Source organism: Nicotiana attenuata, unplaced genomic scaffold (assembly GCF_001879085.1).
Source record: "Nicotiana attenuata strain UT unplaced genomic scaffold, NIATTr2, whole genome shotgun sequence".
In the NCBI taxonomy this organism is placed as follows: domain Eukaryota; kingdom Viridiplantae; phylum Streptophyta; class Magnoliopsida; order Solanales; family Solanaceae; genus Nicotiana; species Nicotiana attenuata.
Window position 1 is genome coordinate 53,599 of NW_017674189.1, and position 26,197 is coordinate 79,795.

At 37.1% G+C, this 26,197-nt stretch overlaps 2 protein-coding genes across 3 annotated transcripts; one reads left to right on the forward strand and one right to left on the reverse strand.

Moving 5' to 3' along the window:
- The first annotated feature begins 14,832 nt into the window (after positions 1 to 14,832).
- LOC109218159 lies at positions 14,833 to 15,266 on the forward strand. The gene is made up of 2 exons (XM_019382501.1): positions 14,833 to 15,156; positions 15,216 to 15,266. The coding sequence occupies exons 1-2, from the start codon at positions 14,833 to 14,835 to the stop codon at positions 15,264 to 15,266; spliced, it is 375 nt and encodes a 124-aa protein (XP_019238046.1).
- Positions 15,267 to 17,138: 1,872 nt separating this feature from the next.
- On the reverse strand, positions 17,139 to 25,449 carry LOC109218160 (low affinity sulfate transporter 3-like). 2 transcript variants are annotated; one of them, XM_019382502.1, is made up of 12 exons: positions 25,070 to 25,449; positions 24,939 to 24,987; positions 24,645 to 24,852; positions 24,223 to 24,400; positions 24,049 to 24,114; positions 23,713 to 23,943; positions 23,496 to 23,622; positions 23,117 to 23,403; positions 22,423 to 22,616; positions 22,246 to 22,322; positions 17,568 to 17,644; positions 17,139 to 17,452 (listed from the first exon to the last, which is right to left on the reverse strand). In XM_019382502.1, exons 1-12 carry the CDS (start codon positions 25,388 to 25,390, stop codon positions 17,312 to 17,314), a joined length of 1,956 nt encoding a protein of 651 aa, XP_019238047.1. In that variant the 5' UTR covers positions 25,391 to 25,449; the 3' UTR covers positions 17,139 to 17,311. The 2 variants fall into 2 exon arrangements, with proteins under 2 accessions (XP_019238047.1, XP_019238048.1); XM_019382503.1 differs by lacking the exons at positions 24,939 to 24,987; positions 25,070 to 25,449 and adding an exon at positions 25,022 to 25,035.
- Between the last annotated feature and the right edge of the window lie 748 nt (positions 25,450 to 26,197).

Here is a 26,197-nt window from a genome sequence, read left to right on the forward strand (position 1 = left end):
GCGGGACCGGCTGAGGCAAGACCCACCCATTGTTCTTTCGTTCATTAGCCCATAACACATCAGCTTCTGTGGCTTGGATTCCCACAACGAAGAATTTCTCACTGGCAGCTAGAGTGATGGGTTTCGTGATACCTTGCAAAGATACCCCGAGCCCTTTCCCGAGCTTGTACCCATGCTTGATCATTTCAGTGGCGACCATTATTGGCACGTTTGACAAAAAGGGTTGAGGACACGGGGTTCCTTCCCCACACTGATCCGTGACCACAATCCAAAAGCTTGGTCGACTATGTGCTCGCTACCTTCTTTAGCCTCCAGGCATGGGACCGACAGGTCCCTATAAATTGATTGCTCATCTTCTCCATGGACCACGATTTCCTGGTATTCGTGTTAAAACTTAACCATTTGGTGGAGAGTAGAAGGTACGGCCCCTGCAGCATGGATCCAAGGCCTTCTAAGGAGAAAATTGTAGGTGTCCATGTCCAAGACCTGAAATGTCACTTCAAAATCCACAGGACTAATAGTTAAGATCAAATCAATCTCCCCTATTGTATCTCTCTTGACTCCATCAAAAGCACGTACACAAACATTGTTAGGCCTAATTCTCTCAGACCCAATTTTCATTCTCTATAAGGTCGAGAGAGGGCAAATATCAACCCCAGATCCGCCATCCAGCATAACTCTTTTCACGTAGTATCCTTCACATTTAACGGTCAGATGAAGAGTTGTGGGCAGCCCCTTCAATCTCCCCTATTGTATCTCTCTTGACTCCATCAAAAGCACGTACACAAACATTGTTAGGCCTAATTCTCTCAGACCCAATTTTCATTCTCTATAAGGTCGAGAGAGGGCAAATATCAACCCCAGATCCGCCATCCAGCATAACTCTTTTCACGTAGTATCCTTCACATTTAATGGTCAGATGAAGAGTTGTGGGCAGCCCCTTCCGGGGGCAAATCATTTCGGCTGAATAAAATCCGGTTAACTTTAAAAAATTATTCTGCCATTCTTTCCAGTTGCTCAACAGCGGTTCCGATCGGAACATATGCTTCATTAAGGGTCTTTATCAACACTTTCTAATGCTCATTCGAACTTATCAATAGAGACAAGAGTGAGAGCTGAGAGGGAGACTTCCGGAGTTTGTCAATGACATCGTAGTCTGAGGTTTTCATCTATCGGAAGAATTCCTCTGCCTCTTCAGCACTGACTGGCTTTTTAAACGGAAAACGCTTCTGTTTGGTTTTGTTTAAATCCTCCAAGTTGAGGTACTTCCCAGATGGGTTTGTTTCATTCACTTCCCCCATGATTTCTTTTCCCTTGTATGTCACCACTGCTTTGTTGTAGTTCCAGGGGACTACAGTGAGGTCCTTCGTGGGCTTTTGTGGTGCACGGCTGATAACCACGGGTTCATTTAGCCTGGGTGAAATTACCGGCCCCCACGCCACATAGGTTCCCTTTGGTACGTACATCTTAGATCCCTTGTTTAGCTCGAACCTTTTGTGGGGACTCAACACAAACTGTTCTTTCCTGGGGGCCCAGGGAACATAAAGAAAGGCATCTTTAGGAGGTACTGCCCCTGTTTTGGCTTGCACAGTCTTTTCTATGCTTTGAGGAGTGGAGTTGCTCTTCTTCTCCCCCTTAACTTGCTTTGTTACCGCCCTAGGCTTCTTTTCAACATTGGCGATGGTAATGATCAAAGCTGGGTCGAACTCTCTATCTTCACAAATCATCCCAATAACTGGCCCGTTGTTGTGAGCTGGAAATGGGTTATTGGTCACATTGGGGACCTCTTCATCTCTCAACACTACCCGTTTTTCCTCTATTAGACTTTCAACTACCCTTTTAAGAGTCCAACAGTCTTTAGTGTCGTGCCCTTCTTCCCCTGAATGATAAGCACATCGGGTACCGGGTCGGTAGGAGGGTGACTCTAGGTTTTGCCTGTTCGGAGGTACGGGCTGCAACAAACCCATTTGGACCAGCTTTGGAAAGAGGCTAGAGTATGATTCACCAATGGGCGTGAAGTTGGTTTTTCTGGGTGGCTCACGGGCACAGGCGTTATATGGAAGTTATTCTGTGGGGGACGGGGATTATATGGAGCTTGGTGAGGAGGGTTATTTCTAGGAGGTGGAGCTCGATTTTGGTTATACTGTTGTTGTGGCCGAGCGTATGGCTGGGCATTCATCACTGCATAAGGCTAAGGAGTCATGGCATAAGCCGCATCTTGGTGAGGGTAATAATGTTGCGGGGTGTTTGAAGGGGAACTGAAGTAACTTCGGGGTTGACTGGGGTTTCTCAGACTTTAGGCCACCATTGCCACTTCTTCTTTCTTCTTTCTGTTTGCTACACCCCCCGACCCGCTCTGGATTGCTCGAGATGTAGCTCTTATAGCCGACTGGCTCAGGATGCGACCCGTTTTCCAACCATTTTCGACCATCTCCCCAATTTTGATAGCCTCAGCAAACGGCTTTCCCATCGCGGACATCATGTTCTGAAAGTAATCAGCCTCTTGGGCTTGCAAGAAGACACTGACCATCTCGGTCTCATCCATTGGGGGTTTCACCCTGGCAGCTTGTTCGCGCCACTTGACAGCATATTCTCGGAAGCTCTCCGAAGACTTCTTTTTGAAATTGGACAAAGAGTTTCTATCTGGAGCTATGTCCATGTTGTACTGGAATTGTCTGACAAAGTCTCGAGCCAAATCATCCCATATGTGCCAACGGGGTATGTCTTGATCCATATACCATTCCGATGCGATTCCGACCAAACTCTCTCCGAAGTAAGCCATTAGGAGTTCTTCTTTCCCGCTCGTTCCTCTTAAATGATTGCAATACCTCTTCAGGTGGGCTATGGGATCCCCATGTCCGTCATACTTTTCAAACTTGGGAGTCTTGAAACCGATGGGTAGATGAAGATGCGGGAACATACACAAGTTAACGTTGGATACACTCTTCTGGCCACTCAGGCCTTGTATGTTCTTGAGGCTTTGTTCCATACTTTTCATTATTAAAGTGATCTCCTCCTGCTCGGGATTCTTATAGTTCTTTCTTGTCCTGTGGTAAACTCATACTGAGGCTGTTGAGGGTAAGAGTTTGTGGTGACATGAGCCGTGTCCGATGGGAATGATGGTATTTGGAAAGTAAAGGATGGCGGCTCAAAACTTGGCCTGGGTATTGTTGGTTTCACCGTAGCAGAGGTGGGTGGTGCGGTGAATATGTTAGGAGCGACTCCCGAAATCATTACCTGGGGGCGAACCTCAGAAGGCATTCCGGCGAGATATGCTGACATGGTGGGATATCCAAATGGGGTGGTCGGGTAATTTATAGGGATGTTGGAAGTTCCACTTGTTCTGGGAATTAGTTCGGGAAAACCAGGTATTGCACTAGGCGGCTCTCTACCGTTAGACCAAGTTTCCCACATTTCCAACATGCGCAGGCGCACTGCCCTGTTCTCTTCAGCGGCTGCTGACTCTGACATTGGGATAACCAACAACGGGCTATCCTCTAGGATGGGAATTGTTGGTAGATGACTCTCTGACGACATTTCGACACTTCCCTTGGATCTTGTAAAGTAAGGGTGCGAATCCAGGTTACCACAAAACCAACCACCTTAAAAAACAGAACCTGATCTCAACAACATACAAAACAAACCGGTTAGCTTGGGGCAATTAATACATAGGGAGTCGCACGTCGGGGAATGCAATGCACCTAGACAGTTGAATGTTTTGTAACGGTTGCGTGCCTCATCCCGTCTTTTGTCTATCTCCCAGATTTTTGCATCTTTCTTTTCTTTTGGCGCTTTTCATTATTTGCTCTCTTTTCTTTGCACTCTCCCTCTTGCATTGTTTTCTCTCTTATTCTTGTTTTCTCTCTTTTTCTTGTTTTTTTCTCTTTTTCTTGTTTTCTCTCTTTTTTCTGGTTTTCTCTTTTCATCATTTTCTCTTTTATTTGAGTTATCTAAAACCATGACCGGATCCGATGGGGATTGCCTACGTATTACGATGCCGCGTGAATCAGATCATCACGTAGTTCAAGTGATAAACCCGAAATAAAATAAATAAACAATTTTCTTTTTTTTTGGTTTTTCTCTTCAAATTTTCATTAAAAATAAAAACTCCTAATTTTCTCTATTACAACGACTCCATCATACCTACCTAAGAATTGAAAAACTAAAACAGACTCGAAACAGACTCTAGGAATGGAAATGGAAATACAGACTCGAAAAGAAAAATCAAGAGTACATAAGTGCCTCCAATCCTGCCCCAGGGGCCCGCGGGACACCAGTCGGTCTTGCCGCGGGCCTACGTGACATATCTTCTTAGAGGCGATAGAGGTTGTCCATTATCTGGCGAACAAAGATCATTACTGCGGGGAAGAACATGGACCTGGTCATGTCCTCGCATTCGTTGCACTTCATCACAATATAGTCAGCAATTTTTCTAACCTTTTCCCTGATGATGCCCTTCTCTTGTAACAGACGTCCAATTTGCTGGGATCTGGCCTCCAAGACTTGGGTGGTCGTATGATTCTGCTCCTGCAAATGCTGCAGGTCTTCCTCTAGTTGTTCCATCAAAGCGTAACAGTGCTCTCTTTAGGCTTTAAAGTTCTTGGCTTGCTTAGTCATTTCGTTCTCAAGGGTATTGATCTTTTTCTTCAGACATGTGATTCCTTTGTCGTACTTTCCCCTAAAATGTCGAACAAAACTTGCCTGTTCTTCTGCATTTCTGGCCAACTTTGCTCGGGCTTTTGCTAGCTCAACCTCAGTCTTTTGCAAATCATCCCCATAGTCACATACTTTCCGCCTAAGGCTATGGATGAGTTTTTCATCTTTTCCGCTTCTGGCCGGGTTTTTAGCTGCTATTTTCATCTTCCGGATTTGTGCTGGGAGGGCTTCATTTTCTTGGGCCAACCTTCTCCTTTCACCTTCAGCTTCTTGCATTTGTAGATCATTATTGAACTCAACGTTACTCAATTTCTCTTCCAAAGTGTGAATGGCGGCTTGATACTTTTTCTCCTTCTCTTCCCAGGCCAACCTTTCCCGGACTTTGTCATCAAAAGCCTGGACATGCGGTCTCTTTGCTGGTATCTCAAGCTCTGGTTCGGGCTCTGGCTCATTACTTGCACAAGACTTTCTCTCAAACCACACTGCATAATCTGGATCCACTTCCCCCTTTGCAACATCTGGTACCTGGGTGTCATTTTTCAGATATCGGCAACCATTCCAATCCTGCTGGACTAAAACTTCGGGCAATGTAGCTTCTGGAAGTAGCTCGATGACCTGGGTGGTTAGATCTTCATCTTCGGGCACCACCTGATATCTCCCCGACTGCCTTAAGACCCTCTGCGGTGCATATGGATGAACACTCCTCAAACCCATCAACATTAGGTAACCCTTTGTAGCCGTCATATGCATGATTTCCGTAACCGGAAGCCATCCTATAGTCCACTAGATCTGACTTGCTTTTAGAGTTTTCAAGTGGGAGACCCAGGCTTCAAACCCTTCTGGAGCATTGTAGTCTTTCACCTTTCCCTCGTAACTCTTGATGAAGTTATCTTTGCTTGAACCATAGCTCATGAATTTGGGATGATGGTGAGATGCTCGATCAACCACATTTGTAGAAGAACATTACAGCCTTCAAAGAATTAAGCCCCGGATCTACATAATGTCAATGCCCGATAAATGTCTGCCAACAGTAAAGGAGCAAGCGTGTGATCTTTCTTTGTAGTGAGGATTTGTGCAACTCTGGCCATGCGGGTATCTATCGTCCCCTCTGTATTTGGAAAGACTATGATTGCCAAGAACACCACTATGAAAGCGAAACTACGATGAATTTGCCAAATGCTCTTGTCCTGTTTGTTGTTATATCCCTTTTCATGTGTTTCGAACCCGACTGAATGCCTAAATCTGGAATACAAAAATTAAAAGGAACAGCATCCTTTGTTCACATGAGCCTTCTTCATTTGTTTGCTGATATTAAGAAGATCAAAGAATTTGTGCATAGAGGGAGTCCTCGGCAATATAAGCTGTTGTTTTTTCAAATCCCGGCCAAAGTGAATGTATCTAGCTATTTCCTCCAGAGTAGGGGTGAGCTCAAAATCCGAGAAACGAAAAACATTGTGCACAGGATCCCAAAAGGTTACCAAGGCCTTGATTAAATTCTCCCGTGGTTTGATTTCCAAAATGTCTGTAAGGGCACCCAACTGCTCTTTTACCCAATCCTGACCATCTTCATCCAAATCACACCACCACATACGCAACTACAGCTGAGCCTGTTCTATGATCAATAGTGTCGGGTTCTGGACTGTGTTCATCTTGGTACCTGTGGATGGTTAAGGTTAAGGCTGACTCCGGTGGACTCTTTTGTGAAACAGGTTTCCGATTTCTAAAAAGAGAAACTCAAAGGAAAGTGGCCTCCCCATGCTATTTTAGCAAAAGTGGTCATTTTTGTAAACGTGGCCCCTTCACAATTCCAAATAAATTTTGAGGCCGGGGGAAGGTACTTTATGGGAAAAATGACAACTCACTGACAGACTTGCCCGTTCTTCACGAAAATAGCCCTTCGACAATTGAAAGATAATCTAAGGCTATCTCGACAAGAATGGCTTAAGACATAACCGAAGCTGGGTCGGCTTATTCTTTTGACCAAAAGCCCTGAACTACACTTTATTTGATTATTTTTATGTTTGCAAAAAATGAGGCCGAACCTTATGTAGGTTGCCTACGTATCCCACATCCGGTGAGAATCAGACCTGCGTAGTTCGGTCAATTTTGACATAATTGGAAAAACATGATATTGACTCACTTTCATCTTTGAGATACATTTTCCTTTCTTCCTTTTTTTTCAAAAATTTTGGCAGAGTTTTGAGGCATTTTCAAATACCGGGATTTTCCGAATCGGGTGAATTCTCTATCCTACCTCACTCTTGGTTTTTCTCTTGATTTTCTTTTCCTAGCCGGTCAACATGCAAGCCGAAACAAATAAATGTTCACATAGCACGTAGGATGCATCAGGATGGTCTGTTATTTTGGGTACACCTATCCTAGACGGACCCAACCCCTGTCTTGAGTCCCCAAGGTCGAATACACGTGATGCAAATAAACGTTCCTACTAGGGACGGGCATGAGGTTACATTATTCTATGTTTAAACCTGGGGTTGTGTTCAAGGCTTTCTTACCCGAGAGAACAACTCGAGACGAAGAGGGGGCAACGTACCGGGAGCACGAAAGTCTACCCGGCCCTGTTGTTGGCCCAACCTCGTTTTATTTGGTATAACTTGTAACAGAAAAAGTGGGCCACGCGAACGTGTGCACCATTTTTTAGAAGACTCAGAAGGGAGGCGTAAGGAAACAGTTTAATACAGTTCAAGTAATATCAAAGCGGTAAATAAACGGCAATTAGCACATTAGGTACACAAAGTAAAGTAATATCAACAATAAATAAAGCCAAATAAAAATCACATTAATAAGCTCGAATTCTAGAACCTTGAACGAGAAGTTCTGGGTTCTTTATCCCCAGCAGAGTCGCCAGAGCTGTCACACCTCCTTTTTACACCCGAGAGGTATATAAGGGAGTTTTTTCCAATTAAAGTGACATTATTCGATATGGGATTATTTTATTTATTTTTTCAGAGTCGCCACTTGAAATAATTTATTTTTGGTGTCCCAAGTCACCGGTTTATTTTTAAATCCCAAATCGAGGAAATTTTCGACTTTATTTAAAAGTCTGCGAACCAGAAATTCTAGATAAGGAATTCTGTTAACCCGGGAGAAGGTGTTAGGCATTCCCAGGTTCCGTGGTTCTAGCACGGTCGCTTAGCAATTTATACTTGGCTTAAATTGTTTCACTACTCATTTTAGGACCTATGTGTGTTTATCCCTTTAACCGCTTTTAGTTGCTTGATTATTCCTAATTAAAGAGAAATTAACCAAAAACGAGTTCCGTTAGGCGCGTCAAGAATCATGTCACACATACGTGTCCACAATTAATCACGCTTTATCATTATTAAGAAAGTTCGGTCAAAGTTGCGCGAATGCATACCTCGATTTTGTTATTAGGATCATAATCATGTCACGCGAACGTGTACTCAATCACGATAATAGATTAAGTCGCGCCTAAAGCAAGCTACGAATGTTCAAAATTGCTTAATGCCTAAGTTATAATACTAATGTGAGTGCCATAGGTGATTCAATTGTAGATGGCGCACCTTAATTTATTTTAAAAGAATTATACTTAATTAAAGCAATCTAAGGATGTTCTTATTTAAAACTAATTTGAACTTAATATAAAGCTATTAATTATATACAATGCTTTGGTGTATAGGTATTGAGCCTTTAGTCATTTTTTTTTTGGATAAGGGGAATCGGGCTAGCAGTAGCCCATTAGGTTATTTGGTCAGGGCCAAACCCACATTGAAGCTGTATTGGGCTCAGAATTCAGCCCAAAAATGAAAGAGATTCAAGGGCCTTGACTGGTCCGATTTTGAACAAGGCTGGCCCACATTGGGCTTATAATAGGCGGGCCCAATCACTAATCATTTCTAACTGGGCCTATCCACCTCTATATCTGAACTAGCCATACTTACACATTTATCAAAAGAATTGCAACAAACGATTCATTTTTAATATAGAAGAATCAGAATACGTAAAAAAAATTCAAAATACAATTCAAGCTTTGAAGATTAATTTCACTATTGTGATTTGCAGGACATAAAAGGCATGAATTTGCACTATTGTTCACAAGAAAAACCTTTATAACTGAACTACACTATTGAGTTTAATGCCCAGGCCCAGTAGCCTGGGCCCAGACTTGCTCAAATAATTCCAGATTGGCCTTGTTGCAAGTCTGGCCCAAGTTGTATTCAAACAATTCTGCAATAATGGGGCTATGCTTATTACAAGGTAAATCATCTTGTTATGACCTTAAACTAGTAATCAGACATAATCGAATTTGAAATTAACATCCAACAGTCCATACATTAAAACATGCTCCTAAATACAACTATGTGTCTAAAAGAAAAGCAAGAAAAGTTTAAGATAAAAAGTAACATTTTCCTAACTCTAAGTCTTTCAGCTATTACAAAAACCCTTTGAACCAACTTCAGCTTGTAAGAAATTCAGCTATAGAGCTGTTTCCTACAAGCCAAGCCTTCAATTCCAGCTCTGAAATTTCTTTGCCTTATTGCCACTCATATACAAAATAACAGAAATAAAGTACACATTTCAGTATTTGCAGAAATCCATTTGCTGGTGTATTCTTAACTAAAATGACAAAGCAGCAGAAAGAAAGAAGGAAGACCACTTTAGCAATCGAAATTCACATTTAGTATAAGGTCTTGCCTAAAAATCTTCAAACTTAGACATATTTTAAAGAAGGAGTTACAAACATTAGTAAGCCAAACAAAGGGAGTCATGTTGGTGCATTTTCATGTTCAACCAATAAAATCTACTACATTTATTCCAAATCAGTCAAATATCACATGGAAACTCATTCATTATACATATCTTGCAAACTTGCTGATACTATATCTCAAAACAAGCAATACATGAGGAAAAGTGAGCTTAGCACCTTGCAGCAGCAAGAAAAAAGCAGTAAACAGATGAAATGTTTGACCAAAACCTTAAGGAAGGAGCAGTAAACAAAAGACCAAGCCGCAACAGTGTAAAACCAACCCAAAAAAACCAGAATCAACACTCAAATGTCTCCAAAATCAGAGTATCAGAAAATTAGCCTAGAAGCTTAATCGGAAAAACTGAAGTTTTCAGGAAAAAGGTTTCAAGGAGTTTTCTCTTTTTCTTTCACAGCTTTTGGGTGCAGAAAATGCTGATGAATGTGTGTGAAAAATGGGTGAATGGCTTTCTTTTTATAGTGCATATCCAAAAATGGCATCTACGGAATATTCTACCCTAATTCCTTAGATAGTACAACATATTTTTAGAGGATAAAATGTCCAGATGTCCATTTCAGCATCTTTTAAAATTATTTTTTGGACAGCTGGTACTTCTAGAACTTTCCTTTCCTAGATATTATTTTTTAAGTTGTGAAATTCCCTTAAGTTTCTTTTAGTTCAATTAAGACCCTACAAGTTTCTAATGATTTACGGATCAAGACCAACAAAAGAAAGAACAAACAAGGACTCAACATTCAACTCTAAATGACAAACAAAAAATATGATGATGCAATTTAAACCTAAAATTAAGCTAATCAGTAAATAAAAAATGCTTATCTAATTAAACCTAAACAAAAAATGATTTAAACGACTAATGCATCTACAGAGTAATCAAACAAAAATTAACATGGAACTGCAAAGATAGACTAAAAATGATCCTAAACAAATATTGAACCTAAGATAGAAAAGTGGAAGAAAAAGCAGAATCATTTCATGTATCAAACCTAAAGATGAATCCTAATTAAACTAAGTTTATGCAATTGAAATTAAACTTTAGATGATGAAATTTTAACATGCTTTTGACTAATCTAATCACCAGATGCAAAAATAAACAAACACGGCAATTCTGAACAAGAGAAAAGAAGAACCTAAAACATGCAGCTAACAACAAAAAAAAACAAAAGCAAAAGAAAGGAGATGAAAGGGATAATCAGAAGAGGAAAGGAGAAAAGAAGAGCAAAGGGATTACCAGAACTCGTTCCAAATCCGGACCAGTTAGGGATTCGATCGAACCTCAAAGGGGTGAAATGAACTTAAACTACCATTAATCGACTGTTCTCAACAAGAACAGTCGACTAATGGAGGTTTTGGGTTCAAACAAACACAAGTTGACTGAAGAAAATCAAAAGAGGAGAAAAACTAGGGTTCAAGATTTCCGGATTTAATATTTGGGGAAATTAAAGGGGGCTTTTGGGGAATTGACTGTAGTTTAGGGTTCAGAGGGGTGTGAGGAGTGTAGGGTGTGATTTTAGGGTGGTTTGGGTGAACTAGGGTTTTTAGGCTTGGATCTCGGATCTGATATTGGTGGATTTAGGTGGGGATTTGGGGAAAGCTGATAGTGGGATGGTGTTGGGAAAGGGCTCAGGATCAAAGGGTGTTAATTTGGAGCGATTTGGAGCACCGGCGCTGCCGTGAGGCGATTTTCGGCGGGTGGTCAGCGGCGGAGGCAGCGTGGGGTATAAGGGCGGCTAGGGTTTGGTTCACTTAGGGATGAAGAATGTGAAATGAAAGGGGGTTCGATAGGGGGTGGGCCTTGTTCGGACAGTATTATAGTAATGGGCTAATTAGATCCCAACTGTTAGATCCACGATGATCAACGGCTGGGATAAAAAGGGGTGACGTTTTTTGAAGGGAAGGGCCTAGACCGGGTTGGAATGGAGTGGGCTGGATTTTGGATGGGTTTGGGATTAAAAATTAGCCCAATTTTAAATTAGGCCCTTTTTCTTTTCCAATTTCTTTTATTATTTCTTTTTTCTTTGTTTTCTTTTTTATTTTTTTTATTTTCTTTAATTAAAAATCCTAAATCAAATTCCTAAATTAATCTAAATTGTAAGATTAAGCTAATTATCCAATTATAACAATTAGGTGATCCTAAGTTAAAAGAGCAAAATTACTAATCTAAAATTAAAACTAAAAATGTAAAAATGAGCCAATTTTGTGATTTCCATTTTAATAAAGCACTTATTTAACTAATTAATCCTAAAAATATGGAAACAAAATCTAAATGCAATGCATGGTGTTTTTGACATTTTTGGGGCATTTTCATGATTTTTTATAAAAATTAAATGTGCACAAAAATACAAACGAAATCCTACAAAAATCCTATAAAATAGCAAATAATTGGGAAAAAAATCTATTTCTTTGATTTTATAGGAGTATTTTGAATAGGGCAAAAATCACATGCTCACAGTGCGTATTATTATCACGCGACATCAACAACGAGTTAATGACAGAGAAAGACTCCGAATACATATAAATCGCCTAGTGGTATATATGATATTATATTATTATTATTATTATTATTATTATTATTATTATTATTATTATTATTATTATTATTATTATTATTATTGTTATTATTAAATAGTTGTCAATACAACTATACAGAGGGACTTACTGCCTGTATACTATGCTGCCTGGGCTCTATAATCTCAACAGTGTTATTATTAAATTGTTGTCAATACTACTATACAGAGGACATATTTAATTTTCAACAGTTTAACCAGTAAATATTCTATCAAGTTCCTTTCTGTTGAACGATATAGTATTAGTACCCCAATAATTAAGCAGCATAAAAGATCCCTTGCGAGTACTCGGAAAAGCAAGCAGCGAAAGCACCCCTAAAGCAAAGGCGGAGTCAGGATATAAACTTTATGAGTTCTAAATAATAGAATAGCGACATCATGTAATAGTAACTGGGTTCTAAATTTATTTTTTATACATATTTAATGATTTTTTAATACAAATACAAAAGATTTGGACTAAAGCTACTATTTGCGTCCGGATCCATATGCAGGACTCTAGCTCCGCCCCCGCCTAAAAGATGCAGTGCGCCAATGGTGGTACACTCTCCATCTTTCAATGAACAGAGAGTCTTAAAAGTGCCTCCGTATGTCCTCAAATTCGATTGCTGTGTCTACAGTGAGAATAATGGGTACGCTCCACCATAATATGGTTGCATGGAGTTTACTGAATAGATCATAAATTTTAAGGTGCAAGAATATTCGAGAGCTCGCCCAAAAACATGCCCAAGTTGAGTGATGGATGACCTTTCCTTCCCGGAGATTCCAAAGGGGGAGATAGGGAAGAGAAGATTAAGAATAGTCACTCCACCCCATAGATAGTGCACACATATTCTTCTTTCAATTTCCATTCCTTTCGGGTCTGAAACACATTAAAAAACCGTCGATATATGGGGTGATCGAACCGACTCATCTACAACTCATCTTTGAAAACAAGATGCGCTCCTACGTGAGGAGGGGTGTAGGCATATGAATTTTATTAAAATTAAATTCATAAAATAATTTGGATTATATTTCAAATTCAATATATATTGGTCCAAATAAATATGTGGGCTAATATAATTGAATTAATTATATAAGTCTAATATATATGGATTAAATAAATAAGTCTTAATTCATTGGGCTAGTCCATTTAATTGGGCTAAAGTAATAAGCACACTTCATTAAGCCCAAGATGACATCTTCCTAGAGGCCCAGTTTGGTGCCACGCGTGAAATGACGTGGCATGCCAAGTCAAGCGGAAGAACCAATAGGATCATGCCACATGTCAAAATGACAAGGCATGCCAAGTCACACTAAAAGGCCAATGAAATCGCGCCAAGTGTGCAAGTGATATGTTCTGGCCAATCAAATGCGGCCATGTCACCCTTCAATTTGACTGGTCAGAAAGAGTTTGTTCTTATCATGACTCTTCCCTTCCACAACTATAAATAGGGGTCTTCATTACTCAGAAAAGACACCAGAAGTTATAACAAGAAGCAAGAGAGAGCTCTTGGATCAAACACCGCAAATTCCACCACAAGTTTCAAGCTTCAAGCAATCAAGTTCAAGTTCAACAAATCAAGTTCAAGCTCAAGAACGAACAACAAATCAAGTTCAAGCTCAAGAACGAAGAACAAATCAAGTTCAAGCTCAAGAACGAAGAACAAATCAAGTTCAAGCTCAAGAACGAAGAACAAGTCAAGGTTCAAGGAGTGCGAGTTCAAATCAAAGTTCGTGCCAGTTGAATTCAAGATCATCGTTCGAGGCAACAAACATAGATTCAAGATCAAGCTCAAAGGCCCCTTGAATTTATTTACTATTGGAAAGAAGAATCAGAGGATTCATAGAGATTGTAACACTCAAATATTCAAAATCAAATACTACGATTGTTGCAATATTTTTCGGTCTTGATTTTATTTTCTCGACGCAAATTTATTGTCTACAAGGGGAAAATGAAAGTAAGAAGCTCTTCGACTGGACACGTTGGCTCCGCGTCCACCGAAAGCGGTAACCTTTGTCACCATCAGCATTTGGTACTCTCTCGATAGCTTCAATAGTTCACTGAAAGCCTTTGGCATAATAAATATTTTTTGAAAAAGCTGGTTTATGTGAAGTTTGATTTGAAATTGAAAATGTGTTTGAACATGAAATTTGGGGCAAGTTTTGACATGTTAAAAATTTATTTTTTTCCTTTTTTGCTAAAAGTCTCAAATGCTTCATAATTTGACCCAAAAAGAGGTCCTAAGCTATAGTTGGGATTTGAAGTTTTGGTTTTCAAATTTCCCAAAAACTAGATTAATTCTATAACCAAACACATATATTTGGAAAAAAAATTAAAAAATATTTTCCAAAACTTATGGCCAAACGCCTACTTAGTGTTTCCAAGAGTCAAATTAAAGATAAGATTTTCAGTATTAGATGCGAAATAGGCAAATATACCTACTTGACATTAATGCACATATACCCTTAGTGACTGGTTTCCCCAACCTAGGTACATGATCACATATTTCAATAGTCCATATATTTATCCATGCATTTCAAGACCAATCTTCTCTAATTTGCATGCTTTCATAATCATGAGGTTACCGGTAGGGAAAATAGATGTTAACATAGACACAAACTGCCCTAATTGTAGAACTAATGAATCTATTCTTCACATTTTTTGGGATTGTAAAGTGGCAAAGCTTTTCTGGACATCTATAGGTGTTCCTTTAAACAACCCTCTGCCACAAGAGCATTGGGTGAATTTCCTAAGAAAAAAAGCTCCTAACATACCAAACAATCTCATCAATTGGGAAGAAGTTTTTCCGTTTGCATTATGGACAATATGGAAAACTAGAAATGAGAATAATATTAACAACACTAGTAATAAAATAAACACCACAAAAATGTTTAACCATGCTCTGGAATATTCTTTATTAGCTATTCCACACATTACTAGTAATACATCCATTAAAGTCAAAGTCAAGTGGCATCCACCTCCTAAGGATTGGTACAAGATTAATATCGATGGGGCTTTCAACGAAGAGCACTTGCATGGGGGCATCAGTGGAGTCATAAGAAACAATAAGGGAGAATGGACACTGGATTTCTACACAAAGTGTGCAAGTATATCACCAATCCATGCAGAGTTACTAGCTTTTCGACAAGCTTTGCAAACACTTATGAAGGGAAATTTCACTCCATGTGAAATTGAGACAGATGCTACTGAGGTAATACATTTCTTAGAAGAGGATTATCCTACTTACAACACTTTACTTTATGAATGCAGGTACTTAATGGAGAAGCTAATGGAGAGAGGGGAGATCCGAATGAAGCATAATTTTCGAGAGGGCAACAGGGTTGCACACCATTTGGCCAAGGAAGCACTACTTCAACATAGCTATAATATAACTAGCTATTTTGCGGAACCTCCTAATTTTGCTAAATGTGTATTTTAAGGACAAGGAGGGATGTAATAGTTTCCGGACATGTAGTTTGTCGGCATGTAATATTCTAGCTTCACTAGGTAATGATAATGTTCCTAGGCAGCATGGAACCTCACGGTGGATCAATGGAACACGTTCCCTAAGATAGCATCGTGAAATATTATTATTAGTAGTATTAATATAATATCTTTAACCTTCAAAAAAAAATGAGGCTACCGGTTACCACGAGGTACATGATCAAGAAAGGGGTGACAACTAACACCACAATGACTGCCTTTTTGAATGATTTGCACGTAAGAAAAATATATTTCTTTATTTTTATATAATTTGTTTAACTACCAAATCAAACTAATAAAAGCTAGGAGTAGTGTATATCTAACTAAACCTAAAATTCATTTTTCTATGCTTTGGCAAGTTCTCTTATTGGTAAATTTGGCTACATATATAGCTATCCAAATTGACTCAAGCTTTTAAAGCGGCACCTCCACAAGTTTAGGTGAGAGCTCGATCGTTAATTTCTTAGATGTACAGTACTGGGTTTACAATATGACAATTTTGTGGAGATCCTGCTGCTGCTACTGTTATATCGGTTACTTGTTCCCCTACTCAATCCATGACTATATCAGACTTAAATAAAAGTCTTTCTTTGTATTTTTTTTTTATCAGCAATATTTCTGGTTATTTTTCCTTGCCTTTTCTCTGCCTATACTTTTCGTTTCTCAGAAATGGACCACTCAGTTTACATAGTGCTCCTATAAAGCCATAGATTATGTATATGGTGGCGTGCTGATAACGGTCCATACTGCTGCCAACCTTCATGTAGAGGCCTAACATTTCCTGGTCCCTATGAAACATAATTGAAATTTGAAAGCTCTATCTTTGGAAAGTCAAATTATTATACTGGTGTTCAGATAACTCCAATATAATCTCCTTCAGTCAATATTTGCATTGTTCCCCCTCCAAGCATAATCACCTAACATATGTAACGCACTACTGCATGTACTTCTCAGTGCTGGTTTCCTACCACATGATTTGGACAGTTTTCTTGATGAAATGCTTCATAAAAATTGTTGGAAGAAGCTATTGGGTCGGATCCATCCATAAGAGGTGTTAATTACTAGCTCGTTAGCCCATTAGTTTGTCCTCCTCCTGAAACCCTACTTATAACCTGGGGCGGATCCACCTCCCCACCTACGGGTTCATGTGAACTCAGTAAATTTTGTCCAAATAATGTAAATGTGTTCGAAAAATTTACTAAATATGTATATAAATGTTTGAATGCGAACCAGTTACTATTGAAAATTTAGTAGAGGTCGTTACAGGAACCCATAAATATTAAATCTTGGATCCGTCTCTGCTTATAACCTATAATACACCATTATGAGTATAGAAAAAGAAGATTTTCTTAATGTTTCTTTATGGGAAATAATGACGGTTAGAGTTGAATTCTCTACATCTTATAGAAGATATCTAGGCTGTGAAAACCAAGAAACTTTTTCGCTTTGTGATAATTTTTACCTACTCGTAAGTTAAGTTGTGGTTGCTGCAAATCTGCTTCCGTAAGGAGAAACTCATAAGTCTCCTAACTAGTATTTTTCGATTAAATACTTCAAAAATGTTCGAAATTGTTTTCGGAACAGAACTTTTCTGAAAAAAGTCGTTTAAACTGATAAAAAAGAAGCTTTCTAACCCAAATAAGCTCCCCCTAACCAACACTTTTCATCAAACAACTACATATCCAATTATTACTACTATTTTTATCAATCTTAATAGAAAAAATCCAAAATATATTTCACTCAACCAATCAACCACCATGACAAAAAAATAAAAACTTATTTTGGGAAGACATTTTCTTGAAATGTTTTCCGTCATATCAATCACACCTCTTTGTACATCAACAAGCATGAACGACATTAGATTTACAACAATTGCTATTTTCTTAGACATCCATTTTGCTAGTTAAGCAGCCATCTACAGCGTCACCCACGGTGAGAAAAATCCATCCTTTCCCAAGTTTATCCAAAAATTTTGCTGCTTTCAACTTGTTAATCACTTTCCAACTTGGGCTAGCTATACCTAACTGCAAAAAAGGAAAAAAGGGAAAGAAAAAACGTCATTTTAATTAGTATAAATTACTATGCACTTAATATAAATTAGGCACATTATTAGAAAGTAAAAGGAAATTAGAGCCTGACTTGCATGCCCTGGGAAATCAATTCTCTGTACAACTCCTCCAATGCCACGATTCCTGATGTATCCACATTCATTACATCTGCAAAGAATGTAATCGATGTCGTATTAGAGAGGTAGGATTAAAAATCAAAAATTAAAAATTACACTGAACTCTTTTCTCATGTATCTAATTTAGATATACATATATATATATATATATACAGCAACAACAATCCAGTAAAATCCCACAAGTAGGATCTGAGGGATATATATATATATATATATATATATATATATATATATATATATATATATATATCATCTTTTGATCTAGTGGTGTAAAGGAGGTGTCAGTTTACATACTAGACTATGTAATCCGCCTAATCCATCCAGAGTTAGGTTTAGTAATCAAGTTATGTCATGACTTGTTACTAAACTTGACCTAACTAACCTTTTGACGTGTTGGGTCGCGACTAATTTATTGATTCAACCTGCTTAACCCTCAAACTTGACTCAAACAGTTCATTTAACACCACTACTGTGTACACTTTAAGTGTGTTTCTTCTTTATTTTTTTATTTTATTATTATTTTTTACCTTTTCTTTAATTTCTAGAACTTTTATGAAAAAATCGCTCTAAGTAATTAGTGAAGTACAGAGAATTACATAAACAAATAAATGAAAGGGAAACCTTCAACAAGTAATAAAAGGATAAAAATAGGCAGAATAGCCTATTAGACACTTGTACTTATACTGGTTTGTCATCCCGGTCTCTATACTTGATAGAGTTTTATCTAAACACTTCTACCTGATAAAAACGAGTGTCTCAAATCCTTCTGACGCCGCGTATCTCTCAATCGCGCTATGTCACAATCCACATCAGATAAAAAATGCCAGATCATTTTTTATTTAGACAAAAAATCTAAAATAACTTTGACTTACCATTTTTCTCTTTTGACTTTTTATTTATTTTTCTTTACTTCCCCACCATCACTTTTTTCTTACTGTTCTCCACTGCCATGGCCGAAAATTTCTCCGGCCACCATGAAACTCCTTCCTTTCGTTTTTTTTTATTTCATAATCTATTCCTCTATCCTATTTTCTCAAAAGCTCCCTCTAAACAGATCTGAAATCATATTTTTAGGCAGAAAACATATCTTAAATAAAGATAATACAGATTCCATCTTTTTTATTTCTTTTTTGCATTCACTTTCACCCAAAAACCAATAAAACTTACTAAAACAATATAAACTTTCATATTCTTCTTCACAAACTTATTGAAGTTAATTGATCAAAAAATATTTGACGGTGACAAATCAATAGTGAAGAGCCTCAATCTTGGTGGTGGATGACAGTTAAAATTGAAGGATGACGAAGGGGAGGAGGCCAACAGAGGATTTCAAAGTGAAATTAATAAAATATTTTTATGTTGGTAATTTTATTTAATATCAAAGCCTAATAAAAGGGGGGAGGTAGAAAAAAGGGTTGGACGGAAAGGAACGGAGAAGAAGAAGATAAGAAGAGGGGAACATGGGTGCTGGAAGGGGTTATGACGGGAAGGGGTCATGACGGAAAGCAGGGGTCTTTAGGATTTTTTTCAATCTTTTTTCATTTATTTCTTTATTGTTTCTTTTTCTTGTGATTTTTCAAATAATTTCTTTAATCAAAATAATTGATGCACGCGCTTTTTATTGCGTGTAATCACGCAATTATCTGACTCATCAAAACAAATGCCAACTAAACTCGGTCAACGGTCAGAAGGGCTTATGAAGTAGGTTTTGATAAACTAGAAGTGTTTGGATGAAACTCCACAAAATATAAGAACCGGGATGACAAACCTGAACAAGTATAGGAGTCTACTAGACCATTCTGCCTAATTAAAATAACATTTATAATTGGTCAAAACATCGAAATCTCCCGAGGAAAAAGTGGGTTTCCCCTTTTTTTTTAAAGGAAATTTTGAAACAAATAAAAGAGGGAATTTGAAGTCGGCTTTTTCTGTCAAAATAACAGAATTTGAAATTCCCGGCTTTTAGAACATAAGATCAGCAGAAACGTCATTTTTTTACCTCTAGACGAAAAGTCGGAAGTGCCCCTTGTTATAAATCGAATTAACACAATAGCTAGAGCCTTCTTTAGTTTTTTTTTTTCTCGGAAACAAAATGTTTAGCTCTTATAAATTAGATTTTTGTAAAAACAACTAATCTAACATACAAACTTTCCCACAATTACTTTTAAGTACAAACATTTATTCGAAGACTAACTTTTAAAAACTAATTTGAACCAATGATTAACGAAATAGCTTACATAAATTCGATATTTATATAAAATTATATTAATATATTATGATCTCTGATATATTACAACGAAAATATACTTTAATCAACTATAGTTAAATAATTTTTTGTCTCAATTTATGTGGAGGTATCCGAATTTCGTGAATTAAATGAGTCTTTTTTACCATAATTTTTCATATGTCTTTTAAATAATTTAAATTATAATTATCGCGACTAATAGTATTTTTTACGTAATCATTAAATATATAAATTTTACTTCAAACACTTAAATATTTAATGTTCGAATTTATAGTAGAAGTTAACTTGTTTGACACTCGAATTCATAAATCATCGCGTAAATTGAAACGAGAAAAATAATAAAATTATAGGTAAATAAAATAAATAAAAATATATTTATTGATTTGACGTAAATATTGAATATATCTGCAATTTTAACATTCATAGCTAGATTCTTTGGAACATGTGCATTGTGGGGACAAAAAGATGTGGGTCCCATATAAAGTTGCCTTCTACCTAAACAACAACCACTTTGCATGGGATTCCTTCTTATCTTCCATCTGTTTCATTTTATATGATATCAATACTACCTTCTTATATTTATTTCCAAAATTTTATTATTTGTAATGGTAAACAAATAATGATTTATAATACTTTTTGTAACAAGTCCTACTTCTAAAAATTGCACGAGACGTCCTATTTGAGCGCCCCTTTTAACCTGTAGCCACTTTGTCTTTTTGTTTGCATCCGTACCTACTTTTTAAAAAACTTCAGCTTCCCTTTATAACTGCGAAACTTCAGCTCTAGAGCTGAAGTTTCCGGGTTACTAAACAAAAACTTCAGCTCTAGAGCTGAAGTTTTTATTTTATAACTAGCAAACTTCAGCTCTAGAGCTGAAATTTTCGGGTTACTAAACAAAAACTTCAGCTCTAGAGCTGAAGTTTTCCGGTTACTAAACAAAAACTTATAAAATAANTCTAAACACTTCTACCTGATAAAAACGAGTGTCTCAAATCCTTCTGACGCCGCGTATCTCTCAATCGCGCTATGTCACAATCCACATCAGATAAAAAATGCCAGATCATTTTTTATTTAGACAAAAAATCTAAAATAACTTTGACTTACCATTTTTCTCTTTTGACTTTTTATTTATTTTTCTTTACTTCCCCACCATCACTTTTTTCTTGCTATTCTCCACTGCCATGGCCGAAAATTTCTCCGGCCACCATGAAACTCCTTCCTTCCGTTTTTTTTTTATTTCATAATCTATTCCTCTATCCTATTTTCTCAAAAGCTCCCTCTAAACAGATCTGAAATCATATTTTTAGGCAGAAAACATATCTCAAATAAAGATAATACAGATTCCATCTTTTTTATTTCTTTTTTGCCTTCACTTTCACCCAAAAACCAATAAAACTTACCAAAACAATATAAACTTTCATATTCTTCTTCACAAACTTATTGAAGTTAATTGATCAAAAAATATTTGACGGTGATAAATCAATAGTGAAGAGCCTCAATCTTGGTGGTGGATGACAGTTAAAAATGAAGGATGACGAAGGGGAGGAGGCTAACAGGGGATTTCAAAGTGAAATTAATAAAATATTTTTATGTTGGTAATTTTGTTTAATATCAAAGCCTAATAAAAGGGGGGAGGTAGAAAAAAGGGTTGGGCGGAAAGGAACGGGGAAGAAGAAGATAGGAAGAGGGGAACATGGGTGTTGGAAGGGGTTATGACGGGAAGGGGTCATGACGGAAAGCAAGGGTCTTTAGGATTTTTTTCAATCTTTTTTCATTTATTTTTATTGTTTCTTTTTCTTGTGATTTTTCAAATAATTTCTTTAATCAAAATAATTGACGCACGCGCTTTTTATAGCGTGTAATCACGCAATTATCTGACTCATCAAAACAAATGCCAACTAAGCTCGGTCAACGGTCAGAAGGGTTTATGAAGTAGGTTTTAATAAACTAGAAGTGTTTGGATGAAACTCCACAGAATATAAGGACCGGGATGACAAACCTGAACAAGTATAGGAGTCTACTAGGTCATTCTGCCATAAAAATATACTCCTATAAAATATACTCTTGGTCAAAGAAAGGATGATACTTTTCAAATTTCGAGAGTCAAACGAGTTGTTCCTTGATCACGACTTTTTCATGTACCTTTTAAATATTGTAAATTATTAATTTCTGTGACTTGTAGTACTTTTTATATAGTTTCCAAATATATAAATTTTACTTAAAAACCTACAAATTTTATGACCAATGTTAAAAAATTTGTCTCTCAAATTGAGAGTATCATCCCTTTTTGGACAGAGAGAGAAATAAGAAATTTGTCCTATAAATATTAAAACCAAAAAAATTTAAAAAAAAATACTGGATGTAGTGCAATTAGTAGTAATACTTACTGGACATATCGAGCACCAAGACATTAATCTTCTTCTTGGTGTGCCCATCAGTGGTGTGTTTGACCAACCTCAATATCCTTTAAAAAGAAAGGAAAATTACAGATAAATATTGAACAAAAAAAATCAGAGTTATTTAGTTTTTATTTTCAATTTCCTCCATTAAAATTTAAGTTATACCTCTGTCTTATGAAATTAGCATTTGCAAAGCAGAGTGAAGCATTGTTGACTCTAATTATCAAGATTCCTGGAGCTTCAGTGGCCACAGGAAACTGAGTAATGTCACAGAAGGTGTATGTTCCAGGAAGTCTGCCTTGTAGTTCTACACTTGGTCGAATTGTATCAACTATTATTTTACCAAATGAGATGCCAACCTGCAATATATCCAACAGAGATATCAGCGACAAAATACTGTTAGGTGATTTTTACTTTTCTCTTGGCACGAGGGATAAGAGATAATTATTCTGGGGATTAAATTTGAGGTGAGTTTATCCTACGGATAAAATCGCAGTATAACTAATCCCGGGGTAACTTATCCTGCGCTACAATTCCTATAGGAAGGTGAGAAACAATTCCCGAGATAACTTGTTTCCCAACCAAACGACCCCTTGGGGTACGAAAGGGAAAGAGCATCACCTAGTATCAACTGTCGTTAATATAATAAAACTCCATTATAAAAAAATAGGAAAATAAGAAGAAACACAGATGGCTCACATGACTATCTATTTCTTCTAATTAACCGAGTCCGAAACAAGTTGATATCAGCTATATAAGAATTATTTTATGTATTTATTTATTTATTTTAGATGAAATTCATATAATTAGCCAAGAAGCTGTAAATTAGGTAAATAGATGTAGGGAAAGGTTTAGTTACCGCAATTAGAAGACCAATTTCCACTGAGCCAAAGAGTACTCCAAAGAAGGTAGCAATGCATATAATGAAGTCTGTCTTGTCCACTTTCCAAATATGATATGCTTCATTTATGTCGATCAATCCTGGAAGGGCTGATATGATAATTGATGCAAGTATAGCTAATGGAGTATAATACAATAGCTTAGTTAACAACTCCAGGGATATGAGTACTGTGATTGCCATAACTATGTTTGACACCACAGTTTCACATCCTGCACTGAAATTTACTGCTGTTCTTGAAAATGAACCTGCAACAATGTTATAGTAAAAACTTATCAGTAGCAAAATTAAAGTATAATACTAAAATGAATAAAAAAATATTGTCTAATTGACAGCTTACCTGTTCCTATATAGCAAGAAGTTAAAGATCCCACAAGGTTCATACATCCCATGGCTGTCATTTCTTTGTTTCCATCAAGATGATAGCCTTTGATTGAAGCGAAAGATCGGCCTACAGCAACGGCTTCCTGAGGAGAATTTTAAGGTATTTTGGTATAAGGATATTTAAGAAGTATTAACTATTAAGTGGAAGACAGAAACAAAGATTAGAGACAGACAGTAAGAGCGACGATAGCACAAATTAGTCCAATTTTCGCAACTTCTCCAATGTGTGGATCCTTGAACTGTAATTGATGAACTGAACTTGGAGGGAGACCCCCTTTGAAGTGTTTTACAATCTTGACTCCATGTTGATCAGCCTTTGTAAGATAAACTATCAAAGTAGATAGTATAACTGATACAAGAGGAGCCATTGCTGGTAGCCAAAACATTTTCTTGTTCCTTTTTCCCTGTAGTTTTTCAGGTTCCCAAGAGATGAATAAAATGCAGGACGCAGTTACCATATAATAAGAGAAAAAGATGATTAAAAGAAAAAAAAAGAATTAGCTACTTACAATAAACCTGGTAATTAGGATGAAGACGAGGAACGAGCAGCCAAGTATAAAATTCAGTGGAAACCACTATAAAGGTGCAAAAGGAAAATTTTAGTAAGCCAAGAGTAAGATAAAAAATGCGACTGATAAGAGAAAGAGGAGACTTGTTTTATTTCAAATGAAGAAGAAGCTCACTGGCTCATTATGGAATGATTTGAATACAGCTACCAAAACAGACACCACATCAGTTTTGGTTGTGAAATGGTTGATTCCTAGAAAACCCTTTAACTGTTGGAGGCCTATTACTATGGCTGCACCTCCCATGAATCCAACTATTGCAGCATGTGAAAGAAAATCCACTAGAAATCCCAACCTGATAAATACTACATAAGTTAACAGCCATATTCCAGGAAACGCAGAGCGATTTTTACAATCCTTTCCAAGTTTTATATTATTTAAAAAAAAAAAAGACAAAATAATATTGTTACTCCCTGTGTTATGGCATATATGGACCACAAGTTCGAAGGATACTTTTGGTACGCGCCAAAAGCATGTCTTTCTTTCTTAAATTTCATGCTCAATCAAACACCGTCATATAAAATAAAAGGAAGGAGTACCTGAATAGTCCAAAAACAGCCTGAAATGCACCGGTGAAGAATGTGGCAGTGAATACAAGATTCCTATAAGCAATAGGATCAACAGCAGGGTCTACAAGTTTGGGAACCGTAGCAGAAAGCAGTAGTGATACAACAGCAACAGGGCCAATGGCGATTTCTCGTGAACTCCCCATCACAGCATATATCAATGGTGGAACAACACTTGTATCTGAAACAAAAAGAGAAAACACACATAAACTAAGGACAACAAGAAATTGACATGAACCAAAGCAAAAACTGGTGTTTGGAACTTACATAAGCCATATTGAGGATCAAGTTTTGCAAGATTAGCATATCCAATACTCTGCAAGCAAATTTATATTTTAATCAAATGTTACATAAGCCATATTGAGGAACAGAAATGTAAGAACCATAGCTTTAATTACCTGAGGTATGCAGAGACTGGCAAGAGTTAAGCCAGCCATTAAATCATGCTTGAACTTTGTAGCTTTATAATTTCTTCCCCATTTAAGAATTGGAAATAAACCTTGCATGAATGAGAAAAAAGCTCCTTTTCTTGATTGTTTTGTTGTTTTTCCACGGGGCAAAACAGTTTCTTTTACTGTATTAATGAGTTCATGCCAAAGACTTGGTGGATTAGGAGAAGTCAGTAGCCACTGAGTCCTCTCCTTCCTTGCAGTATCAGTACTAGCTGCATCAAGCTGCTGCAGCTCAATGCTGAAGCTCTCATTGAGTAGTGATCCCATTTGTTTCTTCAAGTGTTTGGTTTAACTCTGGAGTTAAACTCTTCTCCTCTCATAATCCAGATGAAGTATATATACTAGTCCTATCAGTGGCGTAGCCACTTCGCCAAATACCGTATAAATTAAATACTACTTCATATGGTTATATATTAGATTTTAAACACCCTTAATACGGTTGAGTGAGGCAGTCCAATTGTTCAAGGTGTTCAAAGTGACGTGTTGTTCACGGGTTCAAAGTTCTGCCTAATTTGGTTGCCAAAACTAAACATAGAACATTACCACCATGTTATATTCCAGGTTCATTCATTAGTTATTAGCTTGTTGAATTACTTTAGATTATTGAAAGAAAGACACACACTACTAGAATTCCGGAAAAAAGCGACCAAACTTTAGCGACTAAAGTTGGTCTATCAAGAAAAGCGACCAAAGTTGGTCGCTAAATTGGTGAAAATAATAAAATAATTATTTTAAATACATTAGCGACCAAAGTTGGTCGCTATTTGGTCGATAATTTCGTCAAAATGTTGACCGGACTGGTCAGACCTGCTTGGTCAAAGAAATACTGAGATTAGCGACCAATGTTGGTCGCTAAAGGGGGACCCACTTATAAAATTTTAATAATTATAATATTATTTAAAAAAATTATAAAATATAAATAAATATAATTTAAAATTAGCGACCAAAGTTGGTCGCTAATTAAAGGGTAAGCAGATAGAGACCAACTTTGGTCGCTAATATGGGACCCAGTTATAAAATTTTAATAATTATATTATTATTTAAAAAAATTATAAAATATAAATAAATATAATT

Coding starts and splice junctions, on each gene's coding strand:
- LOC109218159 (XM_019382501.1), top strand. CDS start 14,833: ATGTTTAACCATGCTCTGGAATATTCTTTATTAGCTATTCCACACATT. Junction 15,157..15,215: donor TTGAGACAGATGCTACTGAG/GTAATACATTTC, acceptor TTATGAATGCAG/GTACTTAATGGAGAAGCTAA.
- LOC109218160 (XM_019382502.1), bottom strand. CDS start 25,390: ATGGGATCACTACTCAATGAGAGCTTCAGCATTGAGCTGCAGCAGCTT. Junction 24,401..24,644: donor GCTGTTTTTGGACTATTCAG/GTACTCCTTCCT, acceptor AGTATTTATCAG/GTTGGGATTTCTAGTGGATT. Junction 22,617..23,116: donor AAATTGGTCTTCTAATTGCG/GTAACTAAACCT, acceptor GATATATTGCAG/GTTGGCATCTCATTTGGTAA.